This window comes from Aquila chrysaetos, chromosome 4, assembly GCF_900496995.4.
Source record: "Aquila chrysaetos chrysaetos chromosome 4, bAquChr1.4, whole genome shotgun sequence".
Lineage (NCBI taxonomy): Eukaryota > Metazoa > Chordata > Aves > Accipitriformes > Accipitridae > Aquila > Aquila chrysaetos.
In genome coordinates this window covers 32,494,640-32,511,778 of record NC_044007.1, presented here as the reverse complement: position 1 = coordinate 32,511,778, position 17,139 = coordinate 32,494,640, and the positions used below count along the sequence as shown (strand labels likewise).

General features: G+C 41.3%; 1 protein-coding gene across 1 annotated transcript in view; it reads left to right on the top strand.

The window, feature by feature from the left end:
- Positions 1–14,901, top strand: part of STMN2 (stathmin 2) — a 41,921-nt gene extending 27,020 nt beyond the window's left edge. Inside the window, exons 3-5 of the mRNA XM_030012602.2 lie at positions 441–613; positions 10,466–10,657; positions 13,540–14,901. Of these exons, the coding sequence (XP_029868462.1) occupies positions 441–613; positions 10,466–10,657; positions 13,540–13,599 (425 nt within the window). The 3' untranslated portion in view covers positions 13,600–14,901. The remainder of the gene's footprint in view (positions 1–440; positions 614–10,465; positions 10,658–13,539) is intronic.
- The last annotated feature ends 2,238 nt before the right edge of the window (positions 14,902–17,139 follow it).

Genomic DNA, 17,139 nt, shown 5'->3' with positions numbered 1-17,139 from the left:
CTAACTAAACTCTTAAAGCTAGCCCTCTCATACTGAGCTGTACTTTTCCTACTACCCATTTGAGAATTACAGCTCTTCACAGCTGACATAATTCCCAAGGAAACCAAGAAAAGATGAAAGCATGCTTAAAAAATTAATCAGCTTGGGCACTGCTCACAGGAGGTGTGAAATGACACAGAACACCAATAAGCTTCCAAAACTGCTGTAAATTTTTATCTTTATGAGATTAAGGTATAATTAAGCTATTACAGATAAAATGGAATGTACTTCTCCTGAGAACAGTTTTCAGCCCATAATCTGCCATTGCATTTGAAATGCCCAAGGCAAAGATGCTAAATCTTTTGTCTGTACTTCTGATCCCACAGTAACATCTGTGCTGCTTCTCTTCTCAATACCACTGAGGTATTGAAGGGCTTACCATTTCTCACTTTATTTTGCAGACATGGAAGTGAAACAAATCAACAAACGTGCCTCGGGCCAGGCCTTTGAACTGATCCTAAAGCCGCCATCTCCGGTCTCAGAAGCACCACGAACTTTAGCTTCTCCAAAGAAGAAAGAACTCTCTCTTGAGGAGATCCAGAAAAAGCTGGAGGCTGCAGAGGAGAGGAGAAAGGTATCTTTCCTTAAAAAAATGCTAGTAATTAGACCTGACTTAGTGTACAGAATAACAGCCAAGTTTCCATTGCCATCACTAACCCACAGTGGCCTGCATGGACAAAAATTATGAACATGTTTGAATAAACAAATGAGTTTATTTTCTTTCAGCAACTTGCAAACAGACCTCACTGGTTTTGATGCTTGGGAAGTATGCATCACAAAATACAGATAGCTTTGGACAGGAGGCCCAAGTGGGTTCAAATACGCATGCTTACTATGTGAATTTAAGTGAATGATTCATTCAGAGCATCTGTAATAGTTGCTGAAAACCAGTGCAATTCTTCTGGTGTCTTAAGAGATGGATGTGCAATTCAAACAGCTACTGTCTGGGCTACCAGATCTTGACTCCTTGCAGTGCCCATGGAAATTACTCACAAGGCCTGCCAGAGGCAGCTAAAAAGCCTTATTTATGCAGTATGGAGGCATGTCAGCCCTGAATAAAGAGCATTCTGAATCATTCACCACACGCTTGAATGAAGACACTAAGCATAGTGCAGCTACCAAGAGAGGCATTTCTAGCAGTCAGTCTCAATAGTGCTGGAAGTTGGCCTTGTAGGGTTATCTACAGACTAAGTCTTCCCTTCTTTATGACCTTACCCATAATGGTAAAACCCTGTTTCATAATCAAGAAGTTTTGTCACATAGGGTTTGGAAGGGTTGTTGCACCTTCTTCACAAAGGTTAGCACAAATGCAGGGCGCATACAGCAGGAAGTCCACATTAACTGTTTCTTTGGCTTTCATCATGACTGATGTGTTGAAGAGGTCTTTATTTGCTCTAAGTCAGAGCTAGCTCAGATTGCTTTTTTTTTTGCAGAAGATAAAAGGTCAAATTCAAGGTCAGGTAAGTCGGGGGATGACAGGCAAAGCCAAGGAGACACTCACCATAGTCAGCCTGAATTGCCAGTCTGGAAATCAGCAGTGTTCTGCATGGGCCCAGTGTTCATGCTGTGTTGCACCGTTTCAGGAAAGTCATGGCCGGCTGCCATGGCCACAGAAAACTCAAGATGTGGTAATATATTGTCCTGCTTAATTCATGTTTCCTTTTGCTATGGCACAAAAGGAGAGCCACAGAAGCCAGAGAAGCCTCAAGAGCCATAGAAGGACTTTCTGTGTCCTTCAAGCAGGTGATCAAAGTTATTTTGTGGCAAATCTGCTTGCACCAGTTAAATTGGAGTTAGAAACCTTCCACCTGCTCATGGAGTCCCTGGTAGAGGGTATCTGAAAATGAAACAAGCTTGGATGTCTATAAGCCTTTCATTTATCTCTTAAACAGTGTGATTTGTTACTAAAACTGACATTTACAGAATCTTTCCAGATAGGGACAAAAATGTATACAGAAGACCAGGGACAACAGATATGCCACAGTTAGCACATGGAGCAGCTCCAACAAAAGCAGCTCCATTTTCCTTTCGCTCCTGTCAGACCAGATCAGGGTCTCTCCCAAGAAACCCAATGGAGTGATTACACTGGTGTATGGTGAGATGTGAGTCCATTGAAGTCAGTAGATCTGGATTACTGACAACTGCTTAAAACCTGGCCCTCAGATTTGATTTGCAGTGAAACCTGACTCTTCTGGACCTCACTGATTTGAACAATTCATGTAGATGAACACTGAAGTGTTGCCACATTTGCCATTTTTGCTGCCTTGCTAACACAAGACTGTATGCTTCTAATGCACACACATTAGCACTATTGCTTCTTTCAAAGAAATACTTTTGCCAGAGTATTTGTTTCAGTAAAAGAATGTGATGTATGTGAAAGGAATATGCATTTGCACTAGCACCTGCCCACCCAAAGATGATATGCCCCAAGGACTCAATCTGTGAAGTGCCTCTGTACCAAGTACAAATACTCAAGTAAAGATATGGACACAGAATGAAATGGCAGCAATTAAGAAGCCTGATATTATGCATATACTTAGTGGGAAATATAAATTGAATGTTCCAGAGATTTCATTTCATTGATTCCATTACTGTTCATTTCTTCCTAAAGAAAAACTCATTACGCAATAAACTGGCAATCAGTGATAGCAATACAGACACCTGCCATTTCTTCCCCTTGGTACTATATTCATTTTGAATGAACATATAACTGAGTTATTTTAATAGACAAGATCCTCCACATTAGCATTGCAGCAGAAATTGCTGAGAACGGAACAAAGAACAGAGCAAAAAACTTCATTATATCACTGTTAAAATCCCTGGTGCTCTCACATCTCAACTATTGCCTTCATTTTTTGTCCTGAAAAAGAGTATAGTGCAGAGAAGGATAAAAAAGCAATCAGAGGAATAGATAATCTTCCATAAGAAGATAAATTAAATAGTCCACTTTTCAGTTTGGAAAGAGACAACAGATGAAAGATAAGATAGAAGTCTACAGTCATGAATGGTAATGAGAAGATGAACAGGAACAATTATATTCTGTTTCGCAGAATCCAAAGGGGAAGAAACATTCAATGAAATCATCAGACTGCAACTTCAACACAGAGAGAGAGAATCACCTTTTCATGTATTGTTTAATTGAGCTATATTTGTTATCACAGACTATTTAGAGATTATTAAAGTATTATTTATTTCAAAAAGATAATAGCAAAATTGATAGAGCACTACCTTGTAGGAAATGATTATGTGAATGCAACCTCTGGCTCAGAAAATATGTAACTTGGTGACTGCTGAAAGCTAGGAAGCTCTATCTATCTATCTATCTATCTATCTATCTATCTATCTATCTCAAGGAAAGGACCAGGCAGATTTGCTCAACTTCATCTATACTTTCCCTAAGCATCTTCCACTTTCTGCTGCTAGACAAACCAAGCAGACTTTTTCTGACAACCAGCATGGCAGTTGTTACCATACTTTTCAGGCTATGTACAACAGCTGTCAGGCATGACCATTCTAGATTGTGTCCTTCCAGCACAGTTCTAATTAAAATCAAGTATAACTAATGGATGAGAATTGCCTTTTCAGAAAAAATACTAATTGATTTCACACTGTTTAGGAATTAGGTTCTGCTCTGTTAATTAGACAATGTTCATTAATAAATTTTCAAACTCATGAGAACCATCTACAGCAATACATGGTCTTCAGCAGTCTCCTGCTTATGCTGTTTCCTGTTTATCATTCTTGTTTATTCCTTTATAAGCTTCTACAGGGCTCTTTCCTTTTCTCCTCCTTTTTCTCTACCTCACTTGACAGTCATGACCTCATACTCTCGGACCAAATTGAGAGTTTCACCTGAGGCATTTTTTCCTTTTGCGCCACACAGTGAGACCGATTTGGGCTAGTTACAAATTTGTCCTTTCCATTTATAGAATCCTCTTTACAGCATGTCGTTATTATCCCATTATTTTTTTGCCATATGTGTGCTATATTTTTCCACCTTGGTGGATAATCAGAAAGATCTTTTCATCCTTCTCACTTAAGAAATTAGAACAGAGTGACATTGTATGCAGCAGAAGTTTATTTCTTACAGAATCTTTAACATTTATCAATTTTTACCTGTTGGCCTTGAATGTTCAGTTGTTATTACCCTTGATGTACAGACTTCAAGAGCCATATGTTGAATTATATATCTTTATTGCCCATGTTCAACATACTAGCATAAAAATGAAACACTAAAGGAACGCACATTTCTATAAGACTTTGGATTATGGGAGAGAAACTGTATGTAATTAAATCCTTTTAATGGCTTTGTATTGGGATGAAATTGAATCTGGCTTGTCCCTAGAGCTTAGCGCTACAAAGAATGCAGGAGAACAGTCATATTTTTTAACTTTCATACTGTTGGATGTAGACTTACAGCTACATGAGTTTTTAATACCATTACTATGAAATGCTGCGAGATAAGCCCCCCGTGCAGCCTCGCCTGGGCAAGGCTCGCTGTGCTCCCCGCAGCAGGCAGTCAGCTCGGGGCATCTCTGCCAGCATCATGGCCGCACTCTGCGTCGGGCTTCAGCACCCAACTCGCTGCCCCTTTGAGCCAGCCCCACAGCCTGCCCAGAGGCACTTCTTAATACTCTTGATTAATCTCTCCTTTGGCATTGAAAAAGCCACCCGTGCTTTACCACACGGGTCAGCAAGCTGTTGGGGGAAAAGGCTTCACCGAGGCAGGGAAGGCAGCGGAGCTGGGGGACAAATGCTTCCTCCTAGACATTGCAGGGGACCTACAAAACTGCCGCTCCAGGCAAGAGGAGGAGCAGAGAAGGGATCGGCACCTTCCCTGGCAAAAGCGGGGCTTGCTTGCTTCTTCCAACTCATTCCTGCTCTCCTCCTTTGTTTCCCACCAAATCTGTAAGCGAGCAGGCTGGGAGGGGCGGCAGGCACTGCCCAAGACATTTGCCTCCCGTGTTGCCCATCTACTGATCTCCCTTTCCGTTCCTGCTGGCCCTCGGCTGTGCTCGTGCAGAGGTGGAATACAGCAGGAAGTGCTTTTCCATGTAAAGTCCCAGTAATATGTGTGGAATCAGCACCAGAACTGGGTGTTTCTGCTGCACTTTGATTTACACCGTAGCATTTCCATACATGGTGCTTAACCCCTAGTGTTTACAAAAGATAGCAAAAACTGCAAGCCACTTCGCAGTTCCTCATCCAAAAAGCATAAGCCTATGGAATATGTGCCTGCAGGAAGATGTTTGCTACCAGCTAGGAGAGGGTTTAGTGTGAGACACCAGGGTCTGTCTTGGAGCACATGGAGTCATGAGCAGAGGCAGATTGCATCCCAGTGCTGGCAAAGCTTGTCCCCACAGTCTGCCGTGGGCTTTGCTGTTAACGAACAATCATAAGAAAAACTTGACATTGATCTTCTTTAACCTTAAAACGCCAGGCCTCAAACTGCAGCAGATCACGAAATGCCTCATCAGCAGGTAGGGGAGCATCAGACAGGCTCAGGCGGTACCTCTTGCATCCCTCCAACATGCCTTGTTCACCCCCATGGGTCACAACCCTGAGAGCAGGAATTTTGTGCCAGTTGAGGAAGAGAAAGTTTTCTTGAATCACATCATGGATGGACTCTTTATTTTTTTTACTCTTATTCACGTTCTTAGTAGCCCTGGCCCAACGGTCCCTTGGCAGACTGGACAAAAAAAAAAGATGCTCATCTAAATTCAAGCAAAATTTTGCACCATCTAGTTTCAGTAGAAGCAGGACTTCACCTACGGTTACAGCTCAGATGTCTCTGACTCTCCTGCCGTATGGCCATTTCACTTCTTTGCAGGAGCATCCGCCTCTTCTTCGTGTCTCTTTAGACTGTCCTTGCTTTGGGAGAGGAACTGCCTCTCCCTGTGTATTTGCACACTCCCTGGGACAGTGAGTTCTCCCAAAAGCCAGAACAGGTGCTAATGTAGTACAAATAATAGTATTCCCAGTGAAGAATAGGATGTAACCGTGCAGAGATTTGAAGAAGCCAGTGCGATGAATGAGGTCTAACTTGAGTCCATTCCCTTGTTTTTATGTGGGAAAATCTCAACCTCAATTCCTTCCCCTGAAAACATCACTACTTCAAGTCACCATTTCCTTCTGGTTAATGCCTAGGCTTCACCTTGGCATTTACATTGCAGTAGGAGCCTTTAATCCTGTCTTCACATTCTGCTCCATTAATAGTATCTCTTAAATACACAAAACACTGAAGAATTCCAAGGTTAATGCAGCTTCTGCTGAACAATTGAATTTTAAAAAATCCAGCCAGTGAATGAATGTGTTATGAAAGTGGAGCTCTCATGACTGGTAGCACGCCTCATACATCTAGTAACTAAGGATCCTGGTAACTAAGGTGAATGCATACAAGCCAAAATTTCCAGTTTAAAAGCAGTTGTCTGAGCCCGTTTCTTGCTTAAAAGTAATCCTGTAATTTTATCTCTGCATAAATTACTTCAATATTTGTATGTACATGTCAAAGAAAAATAGATAAATGTGAGAAAATAAAGCACCTGTTACTCAGATAAGTAGAATTTTCTCCCTGTGAGTAATAATTAAAAAATATATGTATCTCCAAAGCCAGTTCCCATAAATAATTTTGCTCATGAAGTGAGTGTTTAGTTGTCTGCATCTATCTCTGGCCAGTTAAGTATGAGATGTGGATTTCCTTTAGAGGCAGTCATCTCTGCAAACTGAGGGTGCACATGATCTTTTAGAAATATGACTTGAATATCACAGGAGTTTGCCTGCATTAGCCATCTTTTTAGCACAGCAGTACATTTGTAGGTATCTGTACCAGGAATGTTTTGCAACATTTTTATTCCTCTACATCTAGCATTAGATGCTGCAGCTGTAGCTGCGTTGATTATGCCTTGTTATATTTAAGAAGAGTCTTCTGGATATTCCCCCTCGAGTATTGCTTTTTTCTTTCTCCACCATTTCATACTTTTGTCTCCTTATTAATCTTTATCTTTCATCTCATTTCCAGCTTTTTTTGCTCATTTTCTCACAACAGCTATACAAGAAGCACTTATTGTAAGCCAATTACAAGTATGTTAGAACATGGACTATCAAGGATTTGAAAATACCCTTTCCAGCACTTCAAACAATACAATGTTGAAAATAAACTTCGAATAAAAACTTCCTACGTATGTTGGAATCCTGTATCAAGACCATGGGAGTCCAAACACAGCAGTTAAAAGCCAACACAAACAACAAAGGGAGTCTATTAATCCCAGCCCCGCTAGGTATCTGGGGTCATTCATCTACCCATTTCTGGATGTGTAGTAGACTTTGAACAGACAGGGTGGCCAAGTTCTTCTGCCAAATGTGTTGGAAACAGAAAATCATTTGACAATCCAGTACAAAAACATACCAAGTGCTTTCCAAAATTGTCGTAAGGGGATTTAAAAAATGGTCTGAACACCAGGGAAACAGGCAGACTCACAGCTGGCGTGCAATGGCATTAGAAGAGGGATGTCAGTCTAAATGAGACTCTACCCCGTGGATGCTTTGTGGTGGAGAGGGGGGTCCCTTTATTTTGAACCAGTCCTGGGTACCTTGAACATTTTGACTGAGGAAAAGGAATGCCATTTAAGGCATATCGTAAAGGAAAATCACATTAGGGGTGTGCAGTCAGTTTCTGAGCCCTGGTTTAGCTTTCATTCAGACTCTTACTGCTGCCAACACAATTTGCATCCAGTAAATACTGAATTAGGGTATAAGGATTTCTTCATTATCATGCATTAGTGGACAAATTATTTTTTAATGTGTTGTCTTCTAGTGTAGCCTCTAGAACTGTGTGTGCTTTGATATGGAACTCTTAATTTTTCACTGTTTTCCTGGATTTATGATAATAAGAAGTAGTTCCAGAAGGCAAAGGGTTTGAACGGAAGAAAACAAATCCTGAAAAATGGGCAAGTGCCCCAAAGTCTCAAAGGCATTTTGCTACCTCCTGTTGAAAGCCAAGGCTCTTTTAAAAAATGCTGCTTATAGGCACAGTCCAAATCTTACTTTTTATTATAGCATCTCTACGGGCCCTGGCTATGTCCCTGGAAATGTCTGTTTTCCAAATCTGCAAAGGTTTGATTTTATAACACATTATATGTACATATGTAAACACCATGAAATGTTAGCCTTTCAAATTAACAAGTCACTTCTTAAACATTTCATGGGGAAGGAAATTACAATTGGTATCATAGTCCCTTTTCTATTCAAACTCCCAATAGGAAGGGGAATAGATACTTAGATTATCAAAGTTACTTTTATAAGCAAAGGGTTCACAAAATTCATATCAGCAGCAATCAAAATTTAATGACAATAACTTTTTCAGAAGTAGATGAAAGGTTGCCATTGAATACTAAATTAAACAGAAAATGCAGAACAACTTCACAAGCACTGGTCAAACTGAGCCACCCAAGTTAGTCCAAAAATGGTAAAGCAAGATGAAGATGTTCAATTATTTCAGTTTTATGTTGTACCAAATCTTTCAAAATAACTTTTTTTCATTTTGAAATAGCCTACAGTTAAATAAATCTTAAATGCTAAGTATCTGAAATCAAATAGTGTGCTTCAAAATAACTTATTTTTATTATATTATTATTAAAATTATTGGTGGTTTTGTTAAAGTTATGGGGCTTCTATGATTTTTCAGTTAGTCTACAAAATTCCTTCTTTGCCCAGCTCTTCTTCCCTTTGGCTCATCCTCCTTCCATTCTCCACCAGTGAAACTCCCTCTGCTTTTGGCTGCACCTCTCTGGGGACATTTTGCTCCCATTTGCAACATCTTTCGGCCTGCATAGCAGTTATTTTCTCTGAGCCAAAGATCTGAAAAATGTTTGCCCTGCTACTTTATGTTCAGCATACGCTATAATGGAGGTAAGAGCCAGGAAGATCTTTGTAAGGTACCAACCATTTCAGTAGACCGTTTCCATCCGCAAGTGCTCCTGGGATCACAGTTTGAGAAAGGAGCCCTTTACTTCAACCAGGCCAGAGGTGAGAGCAGATACATTAAGTGGCCAAGATGGATGAAAGTAGCTCTTTCCTCTGATCTCAGGCAAGCCATTACAGCCTTTCAAAGCCAGATATGTTTTACTCCGGTGTCTTGCTGCAAGATGTTCTGCCTGGCTTTTGCAGCATTTTCTAGAATCTGCTTAATATGCCTTATCAGTGCATTTGGCTTTATGTGTATCTTACCTTCGTTAAAATACTTGTTTTCTCCTCCTAGCTGGATCTCGCTCATGTAAAAGAATTGCAGCCTTTTTCACTCCATTTAAAGCCACGCAACAGAATTTAATAGGATTCATTACCACTAATTGTAATTATTGGTTAAAGCCCTTAATTTAGGCCTTAAACTAATTCATTTTTGTGGATAACAATGGCAACAGTGCATTGTGATCTGCACTGAAATACGCACTTAGCTTCCCAGAGCCATATTTCATTCCCCGTTTTCTGTTTGCTTCTCATGCTCCCTCTAATTTATTTTATCCAAAAGCGTACAATGTTATTTATCATTTCCAAATAACCCCTCTGAAACATACTGTCTTTTCGACTAGACTTGCCTGGAGGATGGGCCCAATGCTGCAAGTTCTTTGGCTTCTCTCCTAGGATTAGTGGTTTCATGTTAGTAATTTGATTTAAGATAAATAACAAAGCTGATGCTTCTGAGCAATGCGTTTACAAAGAAGAATAACACAGTATTGCGCATAGGATGCATCCATTTAACTCCTAGCTGCAGTTTTCATCCTCCTTGCAAAATTTGAACTTTTAACTAAAAATAGCTTTTTTGTTATTTTCTATAGAACAAAACCCTTTTTTTCCTTTCATCATCAGTGAGATGAAGCCAAACATAAATATCATGGGAAAAAAACATTATCTGAATTGATTCTGTCTGTCTTTCACAACAGTAAACTTCAAAGCCTGTTACTAACTATTCAAGCACTTTAAAAGGATAGTCCAACCTAGGCAAAAAATGCACCTCTCCTGTGTCGGCAACCTCCCTTTTAACACTGTACATACCTTCAACCCCCAATCCCCTATCTCTACAAATAAAATACTCATAGCTAAAAGACTGCAGCTGTCAGAGGTTAAGCAACAGCTGCAGTAACCAAGGCAACCCAGGGCAGTAACACATGACAGCATTTCTTGTGAACAGAAGTGCTTCGGCCACTTCTCTGCTGCTGCCTCAGGCATGTACCCCACATTTAGCCAGTGCCTATAAGCCCCTGTTACTGAAGATAATCTGGTTTATACACAGAAGTGACCTTTCCAAGCAGTGCATATAACAACAAAGCAACAAACTTTATGCAGTTTCTGAACTCAGTGAACTGTTGCCTGATGGGGATTACTTTGCTCCGCATGAGTATTTCATTTCAGCTGTGTGTCTCTCTCTTTCCAGTCCCAGGAGGCCCAGGTGCTGAAACATCTGGCAGAGAAGAGAGAACATGAGCGAGAAGTGCTTCAAAAAGCTTTGGAGGAGAACAATAACTTCAGCAAAATGGCAGAGGAAAAGCTGATACTGAAAATGGAACAGATCAAAGAAAACCGTGAAGCTAATTTAGCTGCTCTTATTGAACGTCTCCAAGAGAAGGTAACCACACCATCACTCCATACCTTAGACTAGAGAGGAAAATCTAATCAACGTTTTGAAGAGATGTTGTGGGTAGCCCTTATCTCGGTTGCTACACGTGAGCGATTTTTAAGTCAGAGCCCCTGATGGCTATCTAAACCAGCACTCACTTTTGTAAAAGATTGAATGTCTATAATCACACAATCACAGGATGTTTGAGGTTGGAAGGGACCTCTGGAAGTCATCTGGTCCAACCCCCCTAGGGGTCCCCAGCCCCCTAGAGCCAGTTGCCCAGGACCATGTCCAGGTGGCTTTTGAGTATCTCCACAGATGGAGACTCCACAACCTCCCTGGGCAACCCGTGACGGTGCTCGGTCACCCTCACAGTGAAAAAGTGTTCCCTGATGTTCAGAGGGAACCTCCCGTGTTTCAGTGTGTGCCCATTGCCTCTGGTCCTGTCATGGGCACCACTGTAAAGAGCCTGGCTCTGTCCTCTTTGCACCCTCCCTTCAGGTATTTATAGGCATTGGTGAGATCCTGCTGAGCCTTCTCTTCTCCAGGCTGAACAGTCCCAGCTCTGTCGGCCTTTCCTCATAGGAGAGACTGAGGTGCTCCAGGTCCTTAACATTCATGGCTCTTTGCTGGACCCTTTCCAGAGAAAGGCTGATTTTCTAACTTTTAAGAAGTGCTGTGAACAAATGAAGTGTCACTTGTTTTTAGATTTTGGCTTTTAAGAAAAGTCATTCATCAAATCAAACAATTGTCCTATGTCTGTAGTTCTTGGTTTTTCAGAGGAGAAAGATGAAAAAATATGGGGGAAAAAATCTTTCCTATGCATCAAAAGGGGTCTGTTCTTCCATAAGTCTTGCAGCTAAAAGAGAGTAAATTTTCTTTTGGAGATCTTTGGTACAGCCAGAGGAAACAGGTAAATCACAAACCCCACCGTGCAGGACCAAGTATGCCCTTCTTCAAAACAACCCGTCCACACAAGAGAGGTAAACACGCAAATTAAGATTTAGAAGTGTTAAGAAAAAATTAATTAGATCTGCATGAGTGATGACTCGTTTCCTCAATGATGAACTTTCTAATATGTTAGTAAATTGACTAACAGAAAGAAAATAGCTCTCAGTGATTTTCAATTAGATCTTCTCCGTGAGCACCTCTGCTTCTTTGATAGAGACAAAAGTCTCGGAGAGTAGCGAAGAACAACAGAAACCGAAGGATGACATTACAAGTAACTACACAAAGGGGATAGTTCTTGAGCTTAGGAACTGTACCCAGATTACTTGACGTTTTTGCATTGGATTAGTTTGCAGGCACATATCCCAAAGCTTATGAAAACAAAGGGAAAAGCCAATTAGCCATCCTTGAGGTCCAAAAGGAAATGGGAAGGACAGCTGAAGCATCCCTCTGTCCTAGGTTAATGTTAACAGACTGTTAGACCCCGTTGCCACACCAATATGATAGCATATGTGCATGAAATCCAAAGAAAGCTTCTGACCAAAGATGACAATAACTCATTTGGGAACATTTGTACAGACTGGTAATTAAAAATTGCATGACTATACAGTTTGGCCAACACAAAAGTGAATCCTGAATATGCAGGAAAAGAATAAGTGAGATATCTGGGTCTAAATCTTCAAAAGTTACACAGAACTGTGGACACCATGAGTTATTGGTATCTAGAAGTTCCTGCAATCAAAGATAACTTCTGTATACTGCAGTTAATAGAAACCCCGAGGAACAAGTACCTTATGAAATCTAGCATTCACAATTACGGATCTTATAAAAACTGTGATTTACAGGTTCATTTGGTGCAATAAGCTGTCTTGGCCTGTGATCCATAGCCCAACTCAGACAATAAAAAGATAACTGTTGTCTTCTGTGAATTTTTTACCATAGAAGACCCTCTAATGCATGGAGATACCTAGAGAGTGCCTTAAACTGAAGTCAGCTAAGGATGCATGTTTGCTTCTGTAGTCACCTTGTGCTTGTCATTTGGTTGTCTGGGGTTTTTTTCAGTGATCAGACATAAGAGGTAGAAGTCTGATAGTTAGACAGTTGAAAGGAGAGAGACATAAACTAAAAACCCTAAAACCCAGAAGCTGCCAAAAACAATAGTTTTATAAACACCCTAAGTAGAATGTTCCTAAATTCATTTGACAGCTGTTGTTCCTGACCACAGGCCTATTTCCATGGAAGTATCTGAATATACAGTGACTCAAATAAGTCTAAAATAATTATGACTGCTTTTGTAAAAGGGAAGACAACATGGCTGAAGGTGGACAGAAGGGCTTAGCATTGACCTTTGGTAACGTCCCTTCTCCATCAGAGCCAGAGAAAGAATGGAGAGGACAGCTAGCTTCATCATTCAGTCTAAGGGGGTGTTTGAGATGTTCGGATTGACACATCTTGGTGGAACTAAATTCTTGGACCTTTATTTATGGTTCCTAAATACTACAGATAACACAGTAACTAACACTTCTTCTGCATACAGTGTGCAAGCAATTAATTCAAGCCCACTCATCCTTCCCTATATTTAGTTTAACATCTAGGAATTCAAAGGGCAAATGTGAGCACATGGCACATCTTATATAGCTGCAAGCAGCACCTCTCAATGTGGACCTTTAAAATGAAACTCTGTGAGGTGCTGAGGATTATAAGGGCATATCAAATAAAAGACTGAGCTCCAGAGCATAAGTGGAATGTAAGCATTGAACGTGCCTCAGGCTGTTCTGGTGGATGACACCTCTCCTGAGTTGCATCCTTTAAAGATGGTTGTGCTGTGAAACAAGTTTGGGACAAGCATCAAATGCACAACCTACATGGGTTGTCATCAGGAGCATGCCTGGGCAGGCGGAATGAAAGAGAGATTTGATTTTTCCCTTCTTGATGTTTTCCAGGAGAGGCATGCTGCAGAGGTCCGTAGAAACAAGGAGCTCCAGGTGGAACTGTCTGGCTGAAAACAGCAATGGTGGATGTGACCCATCCCCACCATTAGTAAACTCCCCCCGCCTATATTATTATGGATCATGCGATATCAGTATGGGAAATGTATGACATGGTTTAAAAAAAAAAAAAGTAAAAATCAAGAACTCAATAAAAAACTTTAAAAAAGAAACAAAAATAAAAACAAAACCAGTGCGGTCTCTTTGCAGAATGATTTGCTTGATGTTTAAAAAACTTGGATCTTATTTTGTAAATACTTACATTTTTGTTAAAAAATACAAGTATTGCATTATGCAAGTTATTTCATAATCTTACATGTCCTGTAACAGGCTTCTGATGTTGTCTATTTCCACTTGGTTGAATTTGCTGGGTCTGTTCATTTGAAGCACCTCACGTCTAATTCCATTCCCTGCGACTTTCATTCCAACCCACCACGAGGTCAGTAGTAGTTCTATGGTGCTAGAGACCAGTCATTGCCTAATAAACTAGACTGCTTTGCCATCAATAAGCTTTGTTGAAACAGTGACTAGATCACAGGTATCGTGATTTCACATTCAGCTGTCCAAGACAAAAGGCTCTTAAAATGTAGTTTCTTCAAATGCAACTTAACGCTACAGGACTCTGTAGTGTGCTATACAATTGAGGTTAAATTGCCATGTGCAGTACTTGTTGCTTCTGCTTTTTGAGGCGAGAGGCAACAAATAGAGCTGTGCAACAGAATGAAAGCAAGTGGGATCAGTTTGAGGCAAATTTAAGAGGCACATCGTAACCATCAAGCTATGACAAATTCTGGATGATGCCAAACAGCCATACAAATGCTAATTGTAAAGTGAGCTTAATTCACCACTTGAAAATTTATTGATGGAGCAACTAATAGATAGCATCAAGTGGCTTTATCTGTAGGTGCCATGATCTATGATACTTACCTGATGCTACCACATTACATGTGCAATAGTACAAGAAGCTACCGAATATTTCACCTGGAACCCATGAGCCAGTTGTTACCTTTTTTTTGACACTGCTGACTTCCATTTGTCATGACCTTTACTCTTCAGTGTTAGCCAACCCTACCTAGTGACAGACATCTAGGAATAAGAGGGCTGAAGCAGGAGGAATGACTAGACAGGGTGCTTGTGCCAAGTACAGTATCACCAAACCTAACACATCATCCCCAAAATAGCTGCAGTTTTGAAGTTGTCCCTACCCCCCTGGAGGTTGCTGCCTGCATATTCTACTCTTCATTAGTGCTATTTTCCTGTATGTCATTGTGAGCAAGCTGTGATTAATAAAGAATTGGGGTTCTGTGAACTGAAAAAGGGCTTGTCTCTTCTCTCGCTCCATTACTTCTCTGACATGTGCCCACGTGAGGTGAAAACCTAATGTAGTCATAAAAGCATGGAAATGAGACTTAAATAAGACGTATTAATAAACCAAGCCTATTTCTCTTCTAATACAGGACTGACCCCTGCTATGTGTTTTCCAGTGCTTAGGCTGGTTGTTTTTAAAGATTACCATATAAACTAAGCCTATAAATGTGACCTCTAGCACTGAGTTTATTAAAAAAGAGAACTAGCTACACATACATGCACATGCAAACCTTAATCCTGTCTCAATATTGGGGGGGGGGGGGGGGGGGGGGGAATTTGGGGAAAGAAACATGAATAATGTAACCTGGGTACATACCTGAATAGCTGCAGCAAGATTCTGGCTCTTAACACAGTGATTTTCAGGGTAAAAGGGATTCATTTACAGGATTTATTGAAAAACACAAAATAGCTAGGGAAGCTGCTGAGCTGCAGAGCTGAGATACAAAATTGGATCGGATCCTGTTTAGAACTGGACAGGTGATCGAGAATTGCCTCTAGGATTAGTTTTCTGATTTGAAGTCATGAAAGTGGCATCATTTACTTGCTCTTTTGGAGAGATGGGCCAAAAGCTCCAGATCTGCAACAGTCAGAGCCAAGCTATGTCCCTGGAAGACTTGGCCCACAGTCAAAAAGCAGCAGAAGCTGATCCAGGTGCAAGGCTGCAAGCTCTGCTGTGTGCAGTGAGCTCTGTACCACAGAATGAAAGTACTCCACCTTGTTATGGCAGCTGGGTTTCCTTGCCTAAATTCCTTGTCTTTCTGGGAAAATTACGAGAAGTAAACCTGGCAGAGAAGCCAAACAGCAAACTTTTAAGCTGGATGTCGTGAGCTTCAGTGTCGCCAAGCCTTCAAAGTTTGTATATTGCTTTAAGCCCCAGTGAAAAAGGTCATTCAGTCAAGTTTATATTTCAGTTTAAGGTCCATGATCTTGGTTGGAGGGCTCCTGGATTTTGGTTTCATTTCCCAATGGCAAGTCACTTACAGTTTTCCCTGTGCCTTGACTTAACAAGCTCTGGTCATGCTTCCAGCCCTTTTTCCTGTTTGTCCTGCTGGCTACTCTTGCTCGGAGAACAGGCCAAGGACGCATCTCTGGTGCTGAGGCCAAGCAGGGCAGCCTGCCTTGCCTCCATGGGGCTAAACTCTCTTCCCCCACAAATGAGGGTGTCCGCATCCAAAGTGCCTGTTGGGATGGTCCCCAGCACATGCTCACCCCAGCACAGACCCTGGAATTGCCTGGGAAATGCTTCTCAACAGGGACCAAGACTGCACCAGGGAAATGAGTGAAGAACAAGGCAGTGTGAGCACTGTAGGCCCACGTCAGAACCCATGCTCTGCTGCGGTTCGCTTGGACCTTTTAACCATCGTGAGTCTGGCCTTCATTTTATTAAGGTATAACTACATTTTGAAAGCCTGTTTGCAAATACACTGCATATTTAATCTATAGTAGCAAAAAGAAATACCTGGAGAGCTGCAGCGTGGACGTTTTGTTATATTACTCCTGTTTCCTTATATTAGTTCCTCCTATTGTGCCTTAGTACTGCCTTCCTAGCTCCGCCCTGCTTGTGCTAGCAAAAGTGCATTGGTTCCATGGGTCTCTCATGTGGAGTTACAGATTAAGGATCTCCTTGAAAAGTAATAAAATATTCAAAACAACCATTTTTAAAGTATTACCATTCTGGCTACTTGAAATATCTCAGGTGGTTTTTTTTAATTCAACGTCAAGCAGAGTGCTCAGGACTTTTAGACAAAGAAAATTAGGCCACTTCCTTGGTTAGCTGTAGATGCCCAACTACATGCCGTGAGCTGTGAGCATCTGATGCAGCAATGCAGAGCATTTTTTATGTAGGCTGCCTGAAACCTCCCGCAGTTCAGGAGGGAGCCTGGAGCGCTGGCATTGTACGAGGCAGATGCTCCCTCCTCTCGTGGAGATTTACAGCGGCTCAGCAGCAGGGCAGAGCTGCGCAGCACATCGAGAAAGGCAATTCTGACCTGTGGCCTCTGCGGGGAGGGCTCGGTTTCCTATTAGTGAACCCATCAGTTATGTCAAGGCTGCCATGGGGAGACTGCCCGAGTAATCAAACAGGAAAGATTCAAAACTGTCTCAGTTCACGTGGTCCTACTGAAGCCACAAAATTTATGCTCAAACCAACTCAAACATTTCCAAAGTCAGGAGGCTTGGATGTAGGGT